The 24,198-nt window shown below is 41.4% G+C and overlaps 2 protein-coding genes across 2 annotated transcripts; both read right to left on the reverse strand.

The window, feature by feature from the left end:
• Positions 1 to 314: 314 nt before the first annotated feature.
• Positions 315 to 17,897, reverse strand: akap10 (A kinase (PRKA) anchor protein 10). Its single transcript, XM_083927320.1, has 15 exons — positions 17,707 to 17,897; positions 14,240 to 14,287; positions 13,514 to 13,699; positions 8,865 to 9,347; positions 7,933 to 8,031; positions 7,756 to 7,840; positions 7,529 to 7,652; positions 6,929 to 7,065; positions 3,713 to 3,857; positions 3,107 to 3,274; positions 2,767 to 2,876; positions 2,255 to 2,337; positions 1,697 to 1,749; positions 1,429 to 1,521; positions 315 to 1,335 (listed from the first exon to the last, which is right to left on the reverse strand). Exons 1-15 carry the CDS (start codon positions 17,726 to 17,728, stop codon positions 1,330 to 1,332), a joined length of 1,842 nt encoding a protein of 613 aa, XP_083783446.1. The 5' UTR covers positions 17,729 to 17,897; the 3' UTR covers positions 315 to 1,329.
• A 1,482-nt stretch (positions 17,898 to 19,379) lies between these two features.
• On the reverse strand, positions 19,380 to 23,967 carry cUnh11orf54 (chromosome Un C11orf54 homolog). The gene is made up of 8 exons (XM_083926797.1): positions 23,845 to 23,967; positions 23,660 to 23,758; positions 22,288 to 22,361; positions 22,092 to 22,193; positions 21,482 to 21,658; positions 21,019 to 21,168; positions 20,816 to 20,932; positions 19,380 to 19,835 (listed from the first exon to the last, which is right to left on the reverse strand). Exons 1-8 carry the CDS (start codon positions 23,909 to 23,911, stop codon positions 19,662 to 19,664), a joined length of 960 nt encoding a protein of 319 aa, XP_083782923.1. The 5' UTR covers positions 23,912 to 23,967; the 3' UTR covers positions 19,380 to 19,661.
• Positions 23,968 to 24,198: the final 231 nt, after the last annotated feature.

Raw genomic sequence — 24,198 nt, forward strand, 5'->3', positions numbered from 1 at the left:
GTTGGCACCGGACTTGTCCCCTTTCCTTCATTTTAACAACGTTACTGTTTTAAAAGTGTTTACGACTGTAAACATAACAGACTGTGTACAAAGAAGAAGAAAAAAAGGACGGACAAACGTTTTATAATATATGTATTTAAATCAAACACAATTTAAATATATTATAGATTAAGTACACATACATACATGTCAGAAAACATTAGTGGTACATAGTACCAAGAGTCTTTTCTGGTTCTTTTCCATATCTTGGCTCTTAAGAAATAAAAAAAAAGGTTTAATTCACTGAGCAAACTTTCCAGTTGAACAGTCCGACCATCACTGATGTGTTTCAGTGAGTGATGTGTCTTTAAAAAAACGAACAGCGATCACCATTAAAAAAAGGACCACAGTATATTTATATATATATATTTATATATATATATATAAATATATATATATATGGGGTAGACCAGAAATCTACATATATATCTATTTATATATAGAACATTTAGGAGAGTTTGGAGTTTTCCAACACAACTGGAGCACTTAAGTTCATTAAGGGAGTATTTCTTCTAAGCTCTGTAATGGTGCCAGGAGGTGAGCCCGTCCAAGAACTGAATCTGCTCTTCTTCTGTTTCATTGTCACACTTCCAAATGTTCTACAGTACTTAAAACAGCCAAGGTAAGACAGCTCACATCAGTGAACGGCAGACAACACCACTCCAGGCAGGCTGAGGGACGCGTATGCAAAAAAAACAAACTGTACAACGCAGATTTTCATCTGCTTAAGCCTTACGTGGCTGAGAGAGAGAATTTCATCTAAAAACAAGGAATGGTTATAAAAGGTGTGGGGAGGAGTGTCATGAGGGAGTGAAGGTAATTCAGTCTTTGTCACATCCTCCGTAGGTCCAAGATAAGACAGACATTTTTCAGACAATATGGCTACAGCGACGCAGTGATGGTCCCGTCTTACGTGCTGCTTCTTCATGCCGGCTTTCTTCAAGCGTGTGCTGAATGAATCCTTTCATCAGGAGTATCGTCCTCCAGTCTGATATAAGGGCTTGGATTTGCTTTACCTTCTGCTACTACACGTGTACCGTTATAGTGTTATGGAGTTGTAACATTGGAACAATGATGTACTTCATCTTTTCCATTAGCCCATGCGCGAACAATCATTCACCCAAGCCCCAACACACACACACACAGATACACGGTGGTTAGGGAGGTGATAAAATGCCTTGTTCGTTCTCAGAGTAATGCAGTTCATTGTAGGGTAAGCCCTGGGTACAGTTTGACACTGGCTTAGCCAGTGTCTGCAGGGAGTGACAGTCCTTTGGTTCCTCAGAGGGGTCATAACTGCAGGCAGACAAAAGAAAACACTTTGAGAAGAGCTGCAGTCATTCCGCACCTCACCGCACAGGAAGGAGACTACTGAGCGAGGTCCTGTACCTTGGTGGCCTTGCCGGGGCTGTCGTGATTTGACTGGTGGACGACGTCGTTGACAATCATCTTGGCAATCTGCCACGCCATCTCCTCCTGGGCCTTGATGGCAAGAGTCAAAGAACACACAATAACTCTATAACTTTATATTCTTTAATAAATCATACATCATGGGCTGAACTGACAGACTGAACATGAATACATGCCACCGAGAGCCTCACTATGTGCCTCAGACCACTGAATCATTTATAAATACTTTAACATCTTGTGACCTTACCTCATCTGAGTTGCCCTGGACCCATTTCTTCATGGCTTGAGAAAACATGGAACCTAAATGAGTGGAGAGGGAAGGCTGAGTGAGACAGAGGGGCCATCAGTAGGCAGATAAACTGCACAAACTGCACATTCCACCTACTCGGGGTGAGTTAACCCTGACACATTTTTAGAATTATCATATTCTTATTTATTTACATGATCTGTTTGGACGAGATATTCTGTGGCCAAAACATCTGCTGCTCTATTCCAGCACTAAGCACTCTTAGACATATAAAGATTTTGTATGTTGTTCAATCTTAAGAGAGGTGTAAGCTGTTTTTTTCCTCATCAAAATGAACGTTCTTTAATATTTCAGAAGACTACGAGCTGTTAGGAGAATGGGAGCAGTCGCTAGGTGAGGTTTATATTAATGGGCAGAGATTAGATGCTTTTCAATGCAGGGAGGAATGAGATAAAAAAAAAAGCCGGTGAAGGAAAAGACTTAAAGAATAGAATGAGAGAGAGAACTTAACAGCAGGTGGAAGAGAGAGAAAAAGAGAAAAGTGTGAGCGTATCCTGCCTTTGGATTTCTTCACATCGGGCTCCGGCTCTGCCTCCCTGATAAACTGGCCCATCTCATTCACCTTCCCAAACGTCATCCTTCTGAGTGGATGGAGAAGAGGAGGGGGGTGAAGACGGCAGACGGAGCAAAAAGGGATAAAACGGAGCCCCGGGCACAATCAAACAAATCTGACAGACCATAGCTTTGTCTTTCGATAAAATCATTCTCTGGAGGATTGAACGGGTTTGTACAGGATCTTTTTTTAAAGCCAGCTCATTAAACACTTTGAGAGGGAGTCAATAACAACAGAAAAGATACAAGCATTAAAGCCAAACGGTAGTGTGGGCAATCAAAGGCACATAAAAGGAGAGAAACATAAAAGTAAAAGTCAACACGGGAAATGACCAGAAGATAAAACAGATAACAGCAAATATCTGAAAAGCACATTTAAAGGCATTATTTCACAGACAAATGTAGCCAGCTTGAATAAAAATGACACCCATCCCATACACCGGACACACAAAACTCACCCAGCGTATGGCCGCTGGTACAAGGACTCTGGGTCCAGGCTGGCAACGTCCACTGTGATCGCCTCGTCAAAGTTCTTCAGGATCTTGATTGCTGCCCTTTTGGCACCCAGCTGTGGTAAAGATGTAAACAAGTAATGTTTGAACCAAATGATTTGCAACAGTGCAGGTAACATTGTTTTTGTTTTCCGGGAAGACAACTAAACTACGAATGACCACAAACTTTCGGCATTAACAAAAGGGTCTTCATCGTTGATGTAATGAGGTGGAACAGGTCTAAATGTCAGCAGGCAGAGGAGCGTCCCCACAGGGGCTGAAGGTGGGGGTTAAAGCTGGGCGTCACCTGAGTCTGAGAGCCCTCGCTGGAATTTGAACTTGAGCGGTCGTTATCCACGGGCCCGCCCTGACCCGGAGCGCTGACATTCACAAACTCGTCTGCTCGCACAGAGTTGATGAGGTCGCTCAGGTATTTGTAGTAAAGGTTGCTGGACAGGAAACCTGGCATGTAGACCTGAACGAATGCAACACAGACGCCCACTCTGTTAGAGAATAATGAGCTCCGTGATATATTTTTTGGTCAAAGTTACAAAGGTTTGTTACTGACCTTTATGTGCTAACAACAGTGTTCAGTTTCCATTTCATTATCTTATGGCAGGTGCATTTGTCAGTGGTACAATAGGACAATTTGTCAGTGACTTACAACCCACAACCTTTAGGAGGAGCCTATTCATTTTAAGAGAGGAGTTCAAGCAGATGATTTTAGAAAATATCAAAGTAAACCTTTTAAAGGGCAATTGAAATGAATTGAAGGTTTGATATTTCTATACTTTAGGGTGCTTTCTATTACATATGTAAACATTCCCTATTTCCCCACATAGTAAAAGTACACAAGAGAAGACCCATGTTGAAGTGAATGAACCATGGGTGTGTGGCTATTTGAGAGGCGGACCTTCTCCATGGTTGTCCAGGCCTGTCTGAGTGGAGTGGTGAAGCAGTCGGGAAGCGGCCCCCCCTCTCGGCAGATATTCGACTCTATCTCCATCCGCACAGAGTCGCCGAAGCCCAGAGGGTTTGTGGCCTGGAGTGAGAAATACCTGGAGCGGAAATAGAGCAATGGACGACTGAGTTCATTCGATCATTAAACTCAAGAATTTTATTGAGGGAATTGCATCTGAAAATGAGGCTGGAGTGCTGCCGCCCCCTAAAGGCAGGACTATATGCAAAATAAGGTGGCATTTATCAGACGGGTGACCGGCCTTTGACCTTCTCAGCCCCCATTCAATGGAACCTGCAATCTGCTCAGGTTACCATAGGGTGAGCTGGACTAATACAAAGCATACAGGGTAACAAATTAGCTCAAAGATTTCTCAATGGCTGCAGACAAATCCTCCAATAAAGGACGAATGGACTGCAATGGTCACCTTAAGATTATGATATGATCAATGTGTAAAATACTGTAAAATATATAGAGAGGTAACCAGTTACATACAGTTCATCATTAAAAGAACATTTTCATTTACATGTATCACGTTGCCCATGTCATCCCATTCTCTTTTCCAAAAATAAACAGAAATGCAATACATTTACAAAAATATATAATATTGAGATTTCTCTGTTGTGCAATCACAACTTTCTCTGAGTACAGTAATGAGTGCACCAAGTTTAATAAAACCTTATTTACCACTAGGGCAGAGTATCGTTTAGAAAATACTTGATACCAGTACACTTAATATGATAACAATACTAATAGAGTACTTTATTTGAAATAATCCTAGAGAGGTTTTTATACTACTTGGTACTGGGTAATTTCAGTCAATACCTTAAAAGGTATTGATTATCAATACACAGACCTAATTACTACAGAACAGCTTTAGTCTTCCTGTGAAGTGAACCTAATGATGCACACCTGTCTTTACTATCAGCAGAAGATCTGCCCTACCATCACTGAACACAAAAGAAAATATATTATCACAGCATGGGCTTGTGCCAGGACCAAGTCCAGCTTAGTCTGCCTCTTTGGAGTCAATTCCAATGCCAATCAATTGGCTCCGTTATTCTGGGTATTCCTGTTCAGCTACCAGCGTTTTTATGTGTAGATGTGCAATTGTTTATTACAAGCAACATTATCAGAACCATGGGTAAAGTTCTTAATAAGATATGAGCTAAAACAGTGATATCTGTAAGATATAACAGCTATAGTGATGGCAAAAACTTATATTCAACAATATAAATCACATACCAGGAACAGAATAAAAAGCTGAAGGAAAAACTAGAAATTATTTCCAAATATTCAAAGCAAGGCTATTAATAATATCATTACATACGCAGCTATGTCTTTTGTATAAAGTGCATATTTTTGATGAACAAACGTATGAATATGGGATGTACATTATGAAATTTAGAGTAAAGACCGTGTCTGCTGCTGAAGCAGAGAGAAGAAAGGAAGTTAATGCTGTATAAGGTCTATCTGACTGAAAAGATGCATTTATAATGATGTGAGCTAATTGACAGTGTGAGAATTATTTTGTTAATAAAAGACAACAGAGGGTAAGAGTTAAAAACCATGGACTGACAGGAATCCTGTCAGAAATAAAACAATATTTGTTCAATTCAAATGCAGCGAGAATTGTCATTTTGCATTTAGTGTGGTCCTTTAATTATCCTCTGTTTGTTGTAAAACCAGAGGGGAACTGGAAAGCTTTCAACAGCATATAGCAATTTGACTGATACTAAATATCTGTTATTGCTGATCCTGTAGGAATGACTGGATCTGATGAGTCAGGGTCTGTTGAGGTGGTCCAGGCCCCACATACAGGTTCCCCCATCGTATTTTTGCTGGCCAGAACCAGGCCCGTCTAAAGACACTTGCCACAGGGCCCAACAACTTTTCTGGGGGAAACCCTGCCTTCAACAGCACATAACTTACAAACATATGTTGTTGTACTGTATGTAACCTGCTGATATATTAATGGATCGACTGAAACACTGGAGCAACCAAAATTAATGATTTAACACACACAAAAACACTGCTAATGTTAGGAAGCTGCGCCTGACAGTTTGGGTTAATGTCCAATCCTCATTAGTATAGTGGGCTTCTGTTCTGATTATTTCTTTGTCAGTTAGGTCAGATTTTTTCTGTGTCAATAAAGCTGCCCTGAAAACTCCCTGGAGCCGGCTAAGGCCACGATTCCCTTGGCGCCTTCAATCTGACTCTGCAGACTTAAATGATAACACTCACCGTCACTTCTTTGAAGTCACGTTTGTGCATTTTAGCCATAAACATGACTTTAAGCACATCTCATTACTGTCTTGATCCACCTTCTAGTATAAGAATCTGGGCTTTTGCTGTTTGAGCCTCAGAATCGAGGTGGCTTCACGCACTACTTTGTGTTGACGACTCTTCTGTTTCTCCTTGGTCAAGTAATTAAACTTCTTCAGGATCAGACATACAGGCCACTGGTATTTTCTCTTCTTTTCTGGCATCATAATAAATCTTTCCCTAACATTGCCTACTGAGAAAAAGGATACGGAGCAACTTCTTCAGAGGAAAATGATGCAAAACCATATTATCTTCAGTAATTCCAAAAAAATGGTGACAGAGCTGACTGGTCGTGTTTCATTTGTTCTGGCACATATGTCTGGCCCCTTAATTACTCAGACAGATTTCCAGCTAACCTGACTGTGGACGAACTGATCACAAAAGTGTATCTCACGTGGGGCGGGTTTAAGACGATGACTGACAGCGTCACCGTCCATTCTGCCGTTTAGCACAGTTTTTCAGGCTCATTAAACTCGGATCAAAGTGTCAAACTAGGCAGTGCTGATGAAATATAACTAGAGATTCTGTAACTGTATTGTCTATTTCTTCCCCAATATGTATTCAGAAATACATTTTAGTGTGCTGCTGAGCTGTCGCCCGCATTTGCTTTGCACCGTTGAGAACGCCCCTTGGAAATCGAAAATGAAGTGAGGGCCCAGACTGAAAGGCATTTGTGATGAGTCTGGTGATGCCAGACTAGGAAGCATAGAAAATGTATTTTTTTCCCTTTATTCTTTTCTACTCTGAGACTAAACAGACTGAATGACTTTGACATAATGGCAACTTCCAAGTATCAAGGTGTTTTGGAGTGTAAGAGGACTGCAAAGAAGCTGAGTGGAGACCTACTTGTCGTAGAGGATCATAGCATCATTTTGAGCCTCCTGGCCATCATACTGGCCCTTTTTTGCTGCTAGCTGGTTCTGGAAGTTGTCTGCCGCAAGCCAGAACTGCAGTACATTCATCGCCTCCTCCTTTTCCATGTACTGCAGGAATAGAGATGTAGAACAAAGAACAATTCAACTGAAGGTCACTGGGGTTTTGCAATATCCTTCTTTCAAAATTCATTGTATGTCCTGTTGATGCTGACATAGAAAATAAATGTGTACTCTGACAACCTCTGACTTTCTTTGTGTATGGAGTTCTGGTGTTAACTGTCACTTTTGTGTCATACCAATAGGTTGGGAGATTGTACATGGATCATCCACAGTGTTTAGTTATGCCTACTGTCTTGGGCTTATTGCTTCTGTGACAATAGAAATTCCCACTACACAACAAAATAACACACACTGTTTGTGGTAGTGGCAAGAGAGGACAAGTGTGTGATGAGGAGTCAAGAGGAGACCCACTTGGGTATGAAAAAAAACAAAGGTTTAATAGCACTGGTGTAAAAATGTGTTTGTAATGTCACAAATAAATCATGTTTTGGGAAACACTGGGCCCACTCACCTCAGAGAAGTAGAAGAGAGCTGACTCGCAGAACAAGATGTCAGCCAGAAACACAGAGCCGCTAGTCAACACTTCGATCTGGTATTTACAGAAATGATGGCTCCTCAGGAATTCGCTAAAGTGCCTGGAAATGAAAGAGCAAGAGGATGATGAATACAGGCGCTGCTGTGGACGTCAAGGTGGTAGAACGACAATGGACAGCATTAGATGAATAGACAGAAACTCACTGTTGCTCCAAGATGGCGAAGACTACCAGCTGTGCAATGACAAAGCAGTTTGGGTCTACCATGCCGTCCTCTCCACATATCTTGGCTACACAGGGGAGAGAGGAATATTATTTAAGATGGATGGACTGAAACCAGAGCCCATAAAATATGGTGTCTGATTTAAAAGATAAATCTTACCAACGATGTCGGTTCTCATCTGTTCTGTGATGGGGATGGGCCTCATTGCGTCTGGAGAGATGAACCTGGTGAAGATTGTAACCGCATCTTTCTCTATACCTGAAAAACACAGAAATAGCTTGTCAACATGATGTTTCTATGCGTGATGGCTATCCATGGAAACACAGAAAAGGGAATTTCAAACCAAGAAGACTAACTTCTTAAGAGAACTACCTGATTTGTCTGACTCCGACTTTTAAAGCATCATATTAATTTAAGCTGAACTTCTATTTTTACACAAAAAAATTTAATTGGATTGTAGAGTTTGCCTCCCATCATTTACATTAAAATCCTGTAAGGCAGGGATCTCTTTGCAGCCAGTATGGGCAGCAGATAAAATTACTGATAACTCCTTCAAAGTACATATGGGCATTATCATTTTAGGATAAACTTGAAAAATGTGAACCTATCCATTCAAGACAACTCTGATTCACAGGGTACAACAGAAATACAGTACCATCCCACAAGGTGTGTTTTATTCAAACAAACAAATGTCATGTCATGAGTGAGAATTACATTTGGTTGACAGGAAGTGCAAATCGGCAAGAATGTGGTATTTAATGCATGTTTCCATACACAAAGTTCGGGTGCCTTTAAACTGTAGAAGAAGAGTCCACAATGAGATGGCCATCAAAAGAGTGCCAGTCAAATCTGAAACTGTGGAAAACATGATGGAAATATGTTTGTTTCCTGTATTCATTTGCGGAAGGTTACAGTCTCCTGCTCGCTCTACAAATCTGATGTTCTCATCTGCTGCTTTCCTGACGTTTTTCGTCTCCTCAGCAGAAGCTTGAGCAACCATTAAGTCACATGTTGTTTCTTCTGCACTGGCCTGCTGCGTATGTAAAAAGATACACACTTATGTAAGCACTTATATAAAGAAAAAGACTCACTTTTCATGAGTTTGTCAGAGAGGTCTCGCAGGGTGCTGTTTGACTGCACCTTGTAGGGAGTCCCTGTCCTGGAGGGTGCCTGCCTGCTTGGGGTTTCTGCTCGAGGGGTGCCTGGTCTCAAGCCTGCTTCTGTGCTCGAGGAGTCCCGCTGCTCTGAGTGCGCTGTCGGGCCTTCACTGCTGCTGTCCTGGCTGAGGGCGTTGGATGTGTGTTGGGCGAGCTCCGGGAGCTCCGAGCCGCCCGGGACGGGCTCGGCCAAAGAGCTGTGTTTGACAGAGTTTAGGCTGTGTGCTCGGATCCGCGACCAGCTGGTGGAGCGGAAACTCTCAGCCTCCAGCCAGAACCGGACCAGGTGGTCAGCGCCCTGGAGCTCCATGAAATGCATGTAGTGGGGTATCGCCACGTTGTCCCGAAGGACATGCTCAACCGTCTTGGACAGCCGAGAGCGGTCGTCTTGGGGCTGATAGTTCACACTGGAATGACCTGGAAGATTCAAAAGTACACGCAGTTAAGCAATGCATTTGGCAAAGGTAACTGCAGGCTTCAAAGTGCAACTTTTTAATCAAATAAATTAAAAGACGATGTCAATAGTGCATTTCTAGCTACAGGAAAAATCAGAAATTAGTTAAAGATAGCTTTAGAAAATAATTAAACAAAATAATGAATTTCCTTTTCAGACATTATGTCCAATTCTACATTTGAAGGCAATTTAAACTAATTTAAATAATGTATTAACCCTGTGATGCTTTACAAAATGCAATTATTAGTTATGCAATTTAATAAAATTGCATCAATTTAAAATGAGGTTTTGTGGTTAGACTAGTGGGTATGTGACTGGCCAGGCCCAAAATCATGCCCGACCCTACATGAACCCACATAGTTTTTGTCTGAGCCCCAACTGAGCCCAAACCACGGGCCTGAGCCCAAAAACCTGAATATCCACAACTTTCTTATCCATGTGTGTATGATGAATATCCAGAAGATGGAGGTCACACACAGCGCTGTGCTGCCCATACATTATTCATGACATTACACAGACTATAAGGTCTGCTCTTAAAAAATTTGAGTGAACCCAACCAGATTTAATCCCAGGGGAATTTTTGGAGAAATGACAGCCCAGGTTGAGTCCCAACCGTATTAAAGACAGAGAATCAAAGCTCTAGAAGGGATTCATGTTGGCGAGGCTGAGGCCATACAAACTGTAAAAAGAAAACCCCTGCATTCACATGACAACCACATTAATACTGCCTTTAAGTGCACCTTCGACACTCAAGTATTCCACTTTAATAACAGACAGAACCGCACACTTTCTATTATTTACAGGTCTCATAATAGAAGGAAGGTAAAATGTGCAGTACATTGATGGGAGCTGCAACACGAAGTGAAAAATAAAAAGTGGATTGTCTGTTTTCATCTCTCATATTTCAACAGAACATTTGCTCCTCCAGACTGAAGGCTGATGTGAGCTGAATTTAAACTCCTGGACATTTGTTGTGAAGCCTAGTGAATTTCTGGCTCTTCGTCTGTCTCGTGGCCTATGCAATTTCACAGATGATTTAACCCAGACAAACTTTCTCAGAATCACACGCCAACAGCGCCTGTGTGTCCTGTCCATCCTGTCATTCGTGCATGGATGAAGTGGTCAGCAATAGCTGTGGCGGCCACAGCAACCTTTGACACTCTCCAAACTCCTGGGGGGGATGGCATATTATTTGACTTTACTATGTCTCAAATAGAGACTGTCTGTTTGAATAACAGTCACCATCCTTGGGGACTGCAAGCACAAACACACACACACACACACACACACACACACACTCCCAGAAAACTAAATAAACAAAGGAGCATGCTCACTGAATACAAACCTGATGCTTGTTGGATTATGAATCAGAGCACATCAGCTGTAGTTAGACTGAAGCGCGGGCTGAGGCTTTGCGGTGTTATGTTTGCTCTTTGAAATAATGTATAAAGAGGTGTCACCTGGTGTGAGGAGCTTATCAATCAGCCTCCTCAGATTCCTTAAGATCACACAGTCAAGCCCACGCTGTTCAAATCACAACAACCAGTGCGGCATCTGTGTCTGCATCAGATCATCAAAAAAGCACCTGCCTCGTTGGAATATCTTTTGAGAGTCAGTCAATGTTATGATGCCCTCTCACGTGTGCTACGTCTGCTCTCTAGTGTTGACTGCTATCAAAAGAGAGGAGGGAGCAACAGAATGCTTCTCACTGCCTGTCCACTCCTACAGTACAGGCCACTGACCTGTAAAGATCCATTTGAAATCCTAGACTAGCTCCACTGTGGCTTTCAGACCGGGCTCTAGGTTGAACTGCTTACAGGCTGTAATTAAAACTAACCCAGCGTGCCTCTTTGAATCCTCCTCCCTCACTTCCTTCCTCTCTCTTTTTTTTGTCTTAAAACTAACACCCAGACATCACTGGTGCTCGGTGTGTTTCATTCTGATTTTGTTGTCCGGGCTGCGGCACAGGTTCCTCCACCTCCGTCTGACTCACCCAGGCCGTTCCCTGGGCAACTTGCTTGTGCAGTTCCTGTCACTGCTGTCAGCCAGTCACACTAAATATTCACCGCCCAACGTACATAGCCCAGAAACTAATTTTAGAGCACCTCTGATGAAAGGGAGGCGTTTCTTCACCCGAAAGGCCAGAGTTATCCTGACCTGCTTTGGAGCGTCTGGGCGCCTGTCAAAACTGGTGCAAAAAAGTCATGCGAGTGCCTCACGCAAGATTAATGAAGGGGTGTTTGCATTCTTGCACAAGGCCGTGTTCAGCCATTTTAGTGATGCAAGACTCACACTCAGGCATGCTGCAGCTACAGCACATTACTATAAGGAACCTAGTCATCCCCCTTAAGTTGAAAAGGAGCTTATTAGGAAAACTTTGCAACGTTTATAATTTGTGATCATTTTCAAATGATTGTGCGTTTATATTTTATTTGTGTTTTTGTGTCCATAAGTTGTGCTTATATTCAATTTCAATTCAATTTTATTAAGTGTCCAATCATAACAAAAGTTATCTCAAGACACTTTACATAGAGAGTAGATCTGGACCACACTCTTATGACTTATTCATGGTTTACAGAGACCCAACAACTCCCCCATGAGCAGCAACAAGTTGCAATATCTAAATATTTATCCAGCAATCTTGTGCGCACAGTGGCAACGAAAACCTTCCCTTAACAGGCAGGACCGTCAAACAGACCCAGCTCTAGGATGGACGGCCATCTGTCATGACCGCTTGGTATTACTTGGCAGAATATGCAAACATTTGTTATACAGCTCTGGAAAATGTGAAAAGACCACTGAAATGCTTTCTGAAATCAGCATTTCCACATATACGATACCATTCAATTCCAGTGCCTGTTGAATTCCAACACAAGCCCACCTCATTCTACTTAATGTGGTACTGATTATGTCATATCCTGAACCAAAGACGAGAATTATAACAAAATCTACGAGGAAAAGTAAATAAAAATTTAAAAAAAGACACTGCTGTGGTCATCACTATGCTCTTGCAATAGGACCAGCTGGATGGCAAAAACTGTGCTAGAAGTACCTCAAACATAACTATTGACCGTGCCAAAAGAGTTGAAAAGAAACATTTTGAGTAAGGAAATAAGGATTTGGATCATAGAGGACTTTGGAGTAAGGTCATCTTCTTCGGTTTTCAGTTATGCCCAACACCTGGTCGTCTAATGGTTAGACGGAGACCTGGAGATGGCTAGAAGCCAGTGTCTCGCACCCACTTTGAACTTTGGTGGAGGATCGGTGCTGATCTGGGGGTCTTTCAGCAGACGCATGAATCAAGAGTTCTGAAAACACTGCCTCTTTTTTGTTATATTGTTTTGTCATTTTCTGGAAATAAACCCTCTTAATGACAATATCTTTATTTGGAATTTGGGAGAAGTGGATGGAATAAAACTAAACTGTTCATTTTACTCAAACGCATAACTATAAATTGTAACATCAGAGAATTTGATAATTTTGCATTAGTTTCTTAATTTATTCCAGAGCTATATAGATTAATATATATAATACAATATAATTAATACTGACATACTATGTATTCATATTTTTCTTTTCTGTTGAAATATTTGGTTCCAGTAAACATGGCTCTAATACTATATATTGCATCTATTTAGATAATGAATGTATTGTTTAATTGAATGTCTCTTTTAAAGCAAAAAAACACATTCTCTGCTTTCAGCATTTTAAATGTAAGGATTTGCTGCTTAACTTTCTCCTGTATGAGAGTAACACAAGTACTGTTTTTGGATTGTTAGTCAGATTAAGAAAATTAATTTAAAGACTTCATCTTTTCTGACATTTTAGAGACTCATTTTGCCGTTTTGCTTTTTCCTTTGCTGTGTACTGTTTGCATTTGCTGTTGTCACACATGTATACAGAATGGTAGTCCGATCAACCAGAGTTCATAAACAAAGACTGAAACCTGCACACCTGATCACAGACTCTCATCAGAAAATAAAGTCTGTAAACAGACCTAAATTTTGAATTACAATCAGCTGAGAAACCACAAATGCTGACTTCAGAATATACCTCAAATGTAAACGGTCATATGTTTGGTTGGGCTTTCATGAGCAAAATACAAAACACATGAATGCTGGCTCTGTACCAAGATCTCCAAAGTGTGCAGCCTCCATGTGGCTCGGCTGTTTCTTGAGGATGGCGGTGCGTCCGCGGGCAAAGGAGTCCATGTTGGCGGAGATGGCGTTGATGGCCACATGGCTGGGCCCGGCAGCTTCCTGAATGGCATGGTGGTTCCTCAGTCCTAGCGATGGAGAATGAGGGCTGGGTGGAGCTGGGAGTGGAGGATGGAGGACAGAAAATAGGCATTAGGGGGGGAAAAGGTACAAAGATATCAAAGATCTGAGTGGCCTGAATGTATGACGTGTGACTTGAATGAAAAGGTCTTTTTATTAGTGAAGCGTTTTCAAAGAGCTCCCAGTTAGTGTACGAGGCCTCAGGGTGTGATGAGAGATGTCTGAGAGGACAGACTGCTCAGTGTTTGACTGTGAGCTGTATGTGTTTCACTTCGCAGCTTGAGGTCAAAATGCTGGTCCTTGTGACAATATGGCCGGCAACAATTTAACATCTTGCACCGACTTTAGCAAAGAGCCATTTAAATCTCGGTTCTAAGAGCACATGCAAAAAAGAACATTTCTAATGCATCTCAAAGTGTAAACAAATGCATCAAAACAGCATTGGATATTAATCCGCCCTTGTCTGTAGAGTTTGTGGGTTTTAAATTACACCATTTAAAAAAAAAAAAAAAAGCATTTTCAATTCAACAACATTGTGTGACACTTTCACATCCTCACAGAGGTGATAATGAACTCACCTCTATTGACTTTAGCATCCGTCACTCTCTCGGGTTCTTTGCTTTTGGCTGTGGGGAGAAAGAAGAGAGCGGGGGGTTGTAACTGAAGGAGAACAGCATTTTGATTCACAATACAGGGCGAGACCAGAGAGCACACAATTCATACATGATGAGATTCAGTGATGGCTGAGGTGAAGGCATGGCGCGGTGTCAGTGGAAAGACTGGAACTCACTACGGTCTCTAGTTACATAATGACATAGTGAGGAAACCGATACACTAGAAACGCAAACATGTGAATTACTGCAGAGCTGCTTCCTTGCTGCTGCTGCTGACAGATGAGGAGTAAAAAAAAGGGAAGCTGTGTTCTGATATGTGAAAGCCCTCCCAGTCCTGCCCATTGAATAGTAAACAGGGCTAAAAGGACTTTCATATCATGTGTGTCAGCATTAAGAGTCCTTCATATGATTTGTGACCTTGGTCTATCAGCTCTGATGGGTCGCAGCAGTTTAATGTTAAGTTGACCGACTGGCAGTTTACACCTGAAGCCCTATAAGAGCCGATTGTCCATTAAAAAAAAAATACATATCATAAATCATGTACTGCAAAACTATTTAAGATGGCAAATATTTGACGCTACTCCACAGCTCTGTGGCCAACTGTCAAATAAAAAGTGAAATATGTAGCCTGCAGTGGAATAAGGGCACAGAGGCAGACACGGTGGCAACCACTCATCAGAGTGACTCGCCATTCATATCTTCACATTAGGCTGTCGCTGCAAAGGGCAGTCAGGATAAGTATCAATTTCAAGCAGTGACATTACAAAATGGACTGAGAGGCTTGAGCAAGGAAATCTTTCAGTGAGACATTCTGGACAGAGCAGTTTGGTCCTTTCCTGTACTCCCATGTTTCCTGTACTATGTGTGTGTGTGTGTGGGGGGGGGGGGGGTAGCTCCAACACCATCATGAAGTTTGTGTCAGCGGCCAGCGAGTAGGTCAGAGCCCTGACATCTTGGTACCAGGACAACAACCTCAATCTCCACTTCGGCAAGAACTACGGAGCTAATTGTGGACTACAGGAAGTGACAGAGAGTGATAGAGAGAGTGGGGGGGGACACGTCCCCAACTCCATCAACAGGACTGAGCTTCAGGTTCTTCGGGGTTCACATCGGACCCCATCGCCAAAACTGCTACACAACAGGACTTCAGGATACTCTGAAACTTCTACAGACCATACAGAGTATCCTGACCAGCCTCTCTCTCTGCCAGGTTAGGCAGTTGCATCACCCTCCTCGGTTAGGCTTGACAGAGGGTAGTGAAAACTGCTCAACACATCACAAGGACAGAGCTGCCGTCCATGAAGAATCTCTAACTACACCTAACAATGTAGGGAGCCAAAACGATTATCCAAGCCCCAAATCACCCCAGACACAAACAGTTTTGCCTGCTGCCCTGTGACAGACGGTGCCGCAGCATCCGGCCCCACACCAGCAGGTTTAGCCACGGCTTCATCCAGCAGGCCATAAGACTGCTGAACTCTTGGGCTCTAGGCTCATCACCATTGTCAGTTTGCCTTTAAACTGTCACTTCACCCCGATATACTTTACTTACCGTTTCAAAACTCTTCACAACAGTTTATGTTACATTGTTCATATTTTATTTGTTTATATTTTAACCCTATGTTTGTCTTGGATTCAGATTTTGCTTTGTGTCGTGTGGTTCTTGCCTGAGGCCTAACAATTTCATTGTAGATGACTGCTTCGTTGTTTGTTGTGTTCATGACGAGAATAAAGAACTTGAACGTGATATAAGTGTCAGCCAAGAGGCAGAGTCGGTTGGCACTGATAGGATGTCAGTCACAGCAAAGTGCTGTGACTTTGAAAAAGTCTTAGCTCCAACAACCTCTTCTGTGCTGAACTGAAACATACAGTACAAATAACACCAGACTTCTTTGCTCTAAATTAATAAGATCACAGGACCATGATGAGTTGCTGCAATGGATGGTCCTGGCTTTAAAAAGGATGTTGGATGTACTACATAATGAACAAAGTACAACAACCTAAGGATATTTATACTGAGGTCATTATATTATTATCTTTAGAGGCGAATCAATTTGCTTCATATATTGTTCCACGTGGCTAATAATTATCTAACATTAATACTATGATTTCTTTTCAGAACTTTCACTTGAGTAAAAACATTGCCTGCACAGTTCCACCATGGACCAAACTTACTTCCTGTCCGTCCTGAGCATTATCAGGACACTCTCTAATGCTTCCTCATTTATGAGGCCTGCTGTGTCAGCTGCTTTGGCCACTCTAGCCTCTGACAAAAACCTTCTAATCTCACCACTGAAGATGAACAACTATGAACCAGTTCAGACAGTGAAGTTACTGTGCTGCTGATTTCACAAATGAACGCAAGCATTCAGTTGAAATCTCTTTCACAATCACTGCCTCATCACATTTGTGTACTTTCTATCAAAGCAATGAGATAAATGAGAAAGTGTATTGCTTCCATTTTAAATATACTTGACTAACAATTGCGCTGCTGTGGTCTAATACAACAACCCTGCAATAAATCTTAATGAAGGTTATAATGCTCAGTTGTGTTGAAATCGTTTTGGAAAGGCGGTTGAACTGTTTTGATGTGTGATATTTGCTCTACCAAAATTGATAGACATCCTGTGGACATATGAAAGGATGCACCTGTCCGAATAATGCAACTGCAACCTTCAAAGTGAAGCTACCTGCCTCTAAAGCAGTTTCAATAACAGGGCTGAGATATTAAAGTGAACTCGTTTGGCTAGGTGTGCCAAATACACTATCAAATGAGTGTAATAATGAGACTGCACAATTCAACCATTGTGTGTGTTGCACCACCAGGCCACTTGTAGCAGCTGAGTGATCAACTAAACATAATGAAAAGATCAAAGCTGGTGAACAATTTCCCCGTGTATCTCAATGCAACGGCCATTATTTTAACTTTGTAGCCCAGACTATGACTATGACGCCTGATCATGTCGTGGTGAGGTCAAATTCAATCACTGCCTTCTACTTATGGTTGCGTGATGCTGCCCAATCGCATTAGCTACATCCCCTTGCGGTCAAACGTTTTTAGTGAAGGCTAACTTCATGCATTCTTTATGATAACCAGCAACTATGATTCAGATACAACAGGTCATTAGTGGCCTTTATCCGTCTGTGTAGCTGGTTAAAGCCCTGATAAAGCTATGTTAGCTAGCTGGACTGTCTGGCTCCTGCTATGTTAAGTGAGGAAGGAGGACAGAGAGGCCACCGCTAAGCTAACCATGTTCCCGTGACTGCAGTGAGCAGCGGCGGCACACACACCCGCAAACACCACCGTGTTCCCGGGTAATGTGCTCGTGGACGCGGTCTCTATTGGTTACATGTTATCAGGGACCCCTCTCTCTCTCCTCAGTCCGACTCTGTTTAGCTGCTAGCCGCCGTGGAAGCTGCTGCTTCCTCACCTTTCCTCTTGAAAAACGACATGACGGGTTTGACTCTCTGGACGTTTCCTCAGCTCACTGACACCATCCTGCGGGCTCGCGGGTCCCTTCATTCAAATGCATCTGTTCCGCACACTCCTGAGGTGGAAACGGGTTAATATCGCAGCCCCCGGTGAGTGCTGTCAAATTACAATTTTCTCCAAATCCAGACCCAGCACAGCGGCCATATTGTCAATAAACGTCTTACTTCCGGGCTAGTGCGGCAGCAGCATTATGGGAAATGATGTCGTTACCTGCTCTGGTCAGAAGAGGGCGATGTTTATTACAGATTATTTTGCAATGTAATTCATTCATTTAAATAACATTAAATGCATTATTTTTCATGCATGAAGACTATGGGGGACAAAACATGACTAAAGTCTCAATAAATACTAAATAAATAAATAAATTAATTAATGAATAAATACAGGGATAAATAAAAAAATTAAAGCAGAAATAAAGAAATTAATAAATAAATACATATATGAATAAATACAGGGATAAATAAATAAATGCTGAAATAAATAAATGCTGAAATAAATGGGACCTCCTACCTCATTAACAGAAATACAGAAACCAATAAATGTATGTTAACAAAAATGTAGAAATTAATGTAAAACATGTATTCATACATTTGTGTATGCATTTATTTATTATTTTACTAATTATATTTAGTCATATATTTCAGAAGTTATTTATTCATTAATTCTGTTTATTTTTGTATTTATTTATTAATGTATTCCTGTATTTATTCATTTATACATGTATTTATTCATGTATTTATTTGTTTATTTATTGAGACTTTAGTCATGTTTAGTCCTCCATAGTATACCGTATATGCCTTGTTTTAATTCACATCTAGGAACATTTTTTAATAACCGCGATTTATAGGTAAGAACGATTTTTATCATACCATTTTTTGTGTGTGTCATTTTGATTACAATGTTTACATTTTGTGAGTCCAAATAAGAACTAGGACAGCAGAGTGATAAACCTTAAAATAATGTTGGGAGGACCTGTGCCAAAGGGGAACACAAATACCAGCTTGGGTTTGTAATGCTATCTCAACAAAAGTGGGCTGGAAGTCAGAATGATAAACAAAAATGTGGCACAGGAATGTTCACAAAGAGAGTTCACAAATTGTATTATTACAGATAAACACTGTTCCACCAGTGTAGATGTGGTCATTTTTCCATGGGGGAAACGTTTTTTGTAATAATGTCAAGTACAGTATTGATACTTCTCATAATAATGTATAACACAAAAGTCGCATGTAGCTCCAAACTTGGGATTAGGGTTACACTTAAACAGTTAAACAGATGTAGCCTCAGTTGAATATATATTTTCCCCTGGTGGCTGTTTAAGTACCAGCACAGGTGTTTTCACTTCTGACTGATTGGCTACTGTAAGACACGATGGTACACTTCCACTGTACTTAAAAAAAGATGACTAAGCAAATAAGTGACACCTGTGTAGTCGGACTACAGGCGGGTAGAGACTTTTAAAGTATCACCCTAATTTAATCAGTGCATAAACATTACAGTAAGTGTCTGCTGTGTCCGTCTTGCACATTTTATTGGCAGGCAATAAATATAGTTCAAAGTCCCAAATTTAATATTCCTTGGCTATCTGAAGCAATGAGCGCTGCACACAACCACTGCATCCAGTGAACAAACAGCCAAAAGCATCCAAATACAACATTTGAATTAACAGTTAAGTTTTTTATTAGATGAAATGTAATAATTTTGTCTATAAGAAATGTACAATATTTTTTAAAGATTTGATTTAAGACAAAATAATTCCAGAAATTTCAGTGAAAAATGTAAGTTTCTGTGCCTGTTTATAATACATGGAACTTAATATAAAATCAGACACTGTTAGATTAATTCAGATTATCAAGAGATGCTGTGGTTCAAATTTATTTATTCATTCATCTTTCAATCTCGTCCAACTTCATGGGTCTCTTTGGGCCTGTCAATGCGGTAGACAAACTCCGCAGGCACGAAGTAGCCCAGGTACTCCACGCTGTCAGGTGTGGTGTCTATGTAGTAGTGGCCACCTTCTCCGTGGTGACTGAAGCAGTGGGTGTGCTCTACACGCAGGTCCAAACCCTAGATACACAGCAAACACATGAACAGAACCATTACAAATTACCCTATGTTGCAAACGCATCTCTGATTGTTGCTAAAACCTCATCTTCTTTCATCTGCTTCATGGAGATGAGTGTGTTTGCCACAGAAATAGAATGAGTAGAAAGGACATTGAACAGTTTTCTGTGGTCATTTGTTTGTACAAAAGAAAACGTCCATTGTTGTTAGTCAGTGGGGCTGTAAAGTGTGCTGTAGCTCGCCAGGAGGAGAGGGTAGATGCTAGAATGTACACACCAAACAACAACACGGACATACTGCGCAGGCATTGACACACAGATGGTTATTTGAACTTAGAAGTTAGAACCTTATACAGTAAGTCATGAGACGTAACCCTAACCCTGTCTTTTAACCTAACTTTAAAACCCTTCATAGCTAATGTTCACCAGCTGCTAACTTGACTGTTGACGCTGTAATATGCCACATTTGTTCTGTGACTCGTTCGGACTGGAGGAGAGCAGACGCAGATTCAGCGACAGTTCGGTGACGAGTTAGGCAGAGGGACCGTTACACCCAGGCTGCCATTGGCCACCAGCCTGCTCTTCGGCTTATTTTCTGTAACCAATGGTAGCATGATGGAATTAGAAGCTAACTAGCCAACTACCTAACTAGTAAACAGATGGCTAGCTAGCTAGCTAATTCTTCTATTCTTTCATGCTACATTGGTTATAGAAAATTAGCCAAACAAAGCTGTCACTCATCTAGCAATGCTTTCCTACGCTGTGAAGAGTGTGTGGATGAAGCATTAAGTTGTAACTCATGTAGTGGCTAGCTCTTTATGCTTTGTGGTGTTATTGAACCATTGCGTGTTTGCCTTTTGCAAAACCTCACCTCAGTAAGTCTGAAAATTGGTTTATGCAGAAGTTCGCCAGTTGCAATGACAACAGTACACTTAAAAACGTCCTTTCTACTCAATCTATTTCTATGGTGTTTGCTTTACTTACAGGGTCTCTGGATACCAGCACTGACTGGCAGATGAGTGGGGCGCTGACCTCAAAGTGCTTGAGCCAGTTGTTGACGTCATCGTTGGTGTTGAGGGGGCAGACCGAGAACTCTCTTGGCTGTCCATGAGCATATACAAGGAAATGAGTCAATGCATGTCACATGTCAGTAACTACCAATCATACGTGTCATGTCCAATATTTACCATGATGTGGATTTTGGCTTTCCCTTTCTGGATAATGAAGGTGCCTCCCAGAGCCAGGCTTTTATCAGGGTAGTGTCCTTCAAGAGCGTTTCTCATAGCTGTCACCAGACTATGGTCTCCTGTTCTCTTCTTGGCCCGCACCTCTATGACCTGGAGAGGCACGCAGGTGAACAGGGCATGACAGCTCAGCTTGTGCAGTCACTTTCCTTTTGTTAATGTTTATCCTTTCAAATGTTGGGAGCACACATGTAATGGGGCTGAAGTTCATAAACAACAACTTTAGCAAGGTTACTAACTTGCATATCACTGCGTTTATGTTCATAGACACCTAGAGATGGTCATTATTTACCTTAAAGCAAAATGACAATGGATTTTAGAAGGGAAACCCAACGCATGCACCATCATTTATTTTTAGAGACAAAAAGCTGCAGATCTTGTTTGATCAGATAAGATTCATCATTACCTTTCCTGACTTCCCTTCACAAGCGTACAGATTGGCCAGCAGTCCAAAGTTGCAGTCAGAGAATTTGTTACTGTATTTTTCTTGCAGACACTGGCCATCAGCTGGATTTATTGAAGAGAAGTAGCTGCTGTTCATTGCAGGCCTTCCCTCCGCTTCGGTCAGAACCAGAGGCATCAGCTGTGGACGAGAATATTTAGTCTAGTTACAAAAGCATTCTCAAACTTTCCCTGTGTGCTTTTTTCCATTCTATTTGTCCATAATTTAACACTGTCGGTAACTACAGTCAGAATCAAGTCAGTTGCACTGCAGAGCTACGTGTCTCTTGCTAGAAACAGTCCAAACTCCAGAAAGCAATCCCAAAAGTGCTCAGAGTTTGTCTTTTTCAATCCAATATTTACTCAGTAGTCAGAAATGCTGATAAAAATGTGCACATAAAAAAGAAACTATCTAACATGGGTTTTTATTATTTTTTTGACCACTGCTTTAACAAATCCAGATGATATCTGGGGGATCCACTCCTGGGGAAAAGAGTGAAAAGCTGCACCCTTCAGAAAGCAAGACCATAAGGTATTTTAACCAGAAACGGTGGTGTGATGTAAAAATGTCGAACCTCTGCATTCATCCCAACAATTCTGCTGGGAACAGCTCCTGCACCAAGGATGAAGGCTCCTGGAAGCTCCAGCTCCTTTGCTATGGTGTTCATGTTGTATTCCTGGGAGGACGAGAGACAACAATATAATTATCCCATTCACTACAGGCCAGTGATAATTACCGGTATCTCCACACAATATTCTCATAAACTCTACCTTGTGCTTCTGAACCAAGGGGACCAGGTACGGTACGCCCCCAACATCGGTGATGCGAGGCTTTCCACACAAGCCTTCAGTATGAGGACAGAGAAAAACAATTTTCCACAGCTGCAAATCTAAGTGTTTTTTTTGCTCAATCAGTGTGTCGCCCCACGAGTAAGTTTGGTCTATCTCACTATGATGCTTTTGTAAATAATGGACATTCTGGGAGGTGAGCCTGAAATTAGTAAGGTTAGTGGTGTGGTTTAATTTAAATAAAAGTTGCTGTGATCACGCGTGTCGCTGATAAGTTGGATTTATGTTCTGTAATGAGCTGTCATATTTGAAAACATTTTCTCTAGGCATGTATGTCACCTCGGCACTCGGAGTGGCTGGCTGCCGGGTAAAAGCACATTTGTAGCGACACATTTAGAACGATTGCGACACACATTACTCGCATTTCAAGCGATTTGTCGCGTCTGTCACCCTCCGGTGTGAAGGCAGCTTTAATCGTCAGAAATTCCCGATTTCTAAATACAAGTAAACACAGCATGACCTACGAGCTCCAGCTGGGCAGACAACTGCTGTTGACAAACAGTGTATTCACATATAGAGGGGGGGTGTCGCCACAGACACACAGACTGGAATATATGGGTAAAAAGGCAAATATGGCAAGTGCTTTCACGAGTGTGTCATATGATCAATCATCATTGTTTTTATTCACTCTTTGATAGTAACTTAACAAACAATTAAATAGATACAAATCTGACGTATTACAGCTTTAACTAAACACAACTATGCATACGGTGTGTATAGTTTTGTTTTTTTTCTCCGTTATCAGAGTAAGTCTGTTTCAAGGAATGATCATGCTTATTTGAAGGTACATGTGTATACTTTTAAAGTAGCCTAGATCGACCAACATCCAATAACTGACTTATCGCCACTCTCCCATTTTTAAGTACGATTTTAGAGAATCGGATGAACATACCGTTAAATAGTTTTCTGAACTTAAACAATCATTTAGAAGTATGTGTCAGTCTGGTTTTCAAGTTAAATAGTACAGAGACAGCTCCCGGAAAATCAGTTGAGATTCTGATAAATCTAGATGTCATTTAACTTTTGGTTTTGGTGCTACCTGATCTGAGCGCCTTTGATACAGTCGATCACAAAATTATTTAGAATTCTTTAAATAATATAAGGAACACATCAGCCAGACTGTTACAATTCAGCCTCTTTTCTTTCAGGCAGAGAATAACATAACTTGTGGGATTACACAGGGATCAATTTTAGGGCCACTACTTTTTAATCTGTACATGTCAGTCCTTTGGCGGTGTCATTACATGGAAACTGCACACTGTGGAAGAATGGAGTTTACTTGAAAGGCTCTTACCTTTCACAGGAAACTGGAATGGCTCTTTGGTGAGATCTGGACACTCCACAACACTCACCTGAACTTCGGCAAAGTTGTCTTGCAGCCCTGCTTGTAACACTGCAACCATCAATGAGCTGTTATTACTCTCTCTTTGTGAACATGTTTGTGCCACTCTGGCCGTGTATCAGAGTTAAAGGCCTTACCACCACGCAGTTCCTCTAAACCCGGGGCGTGCAGCTGGACCTTTTCAGTTTTGCTGATATCTGCCATAACTGCGCTTGAAGGTAAAATACCAGCGGTCTGTCAGCGGTGCAGCAAAAGTCGATTGTAAAGCGAGTGTGTATGTACTGTACAGTTGAAGACCAACCAAAGAGTAAATACTAACAAGATGGTTCCTTTCCCACATAGTGCTTCCTCGCCTGACCAAGCAGTTATTACGACAACTGCCTAAATCTAACTCAATATATTTTCTTCATCAGTAATGTTAAATATGTTTTAACGAGGAGAACCTGGGGATGTGTTGATATTTAAATTCTTAAATAATTAATAATGATTAA

This window comes from Echiichthys vipera (genome assembly GCF_963691815.1).
Source record: "Echiichthys vipera genome assembly, chromosome: 14".
NCBI lineage: Eukaryota > Metazoa > Chordata > Actinopteri > Perciformes > Trachinidae > Echiichthys > Echiichthys vipera.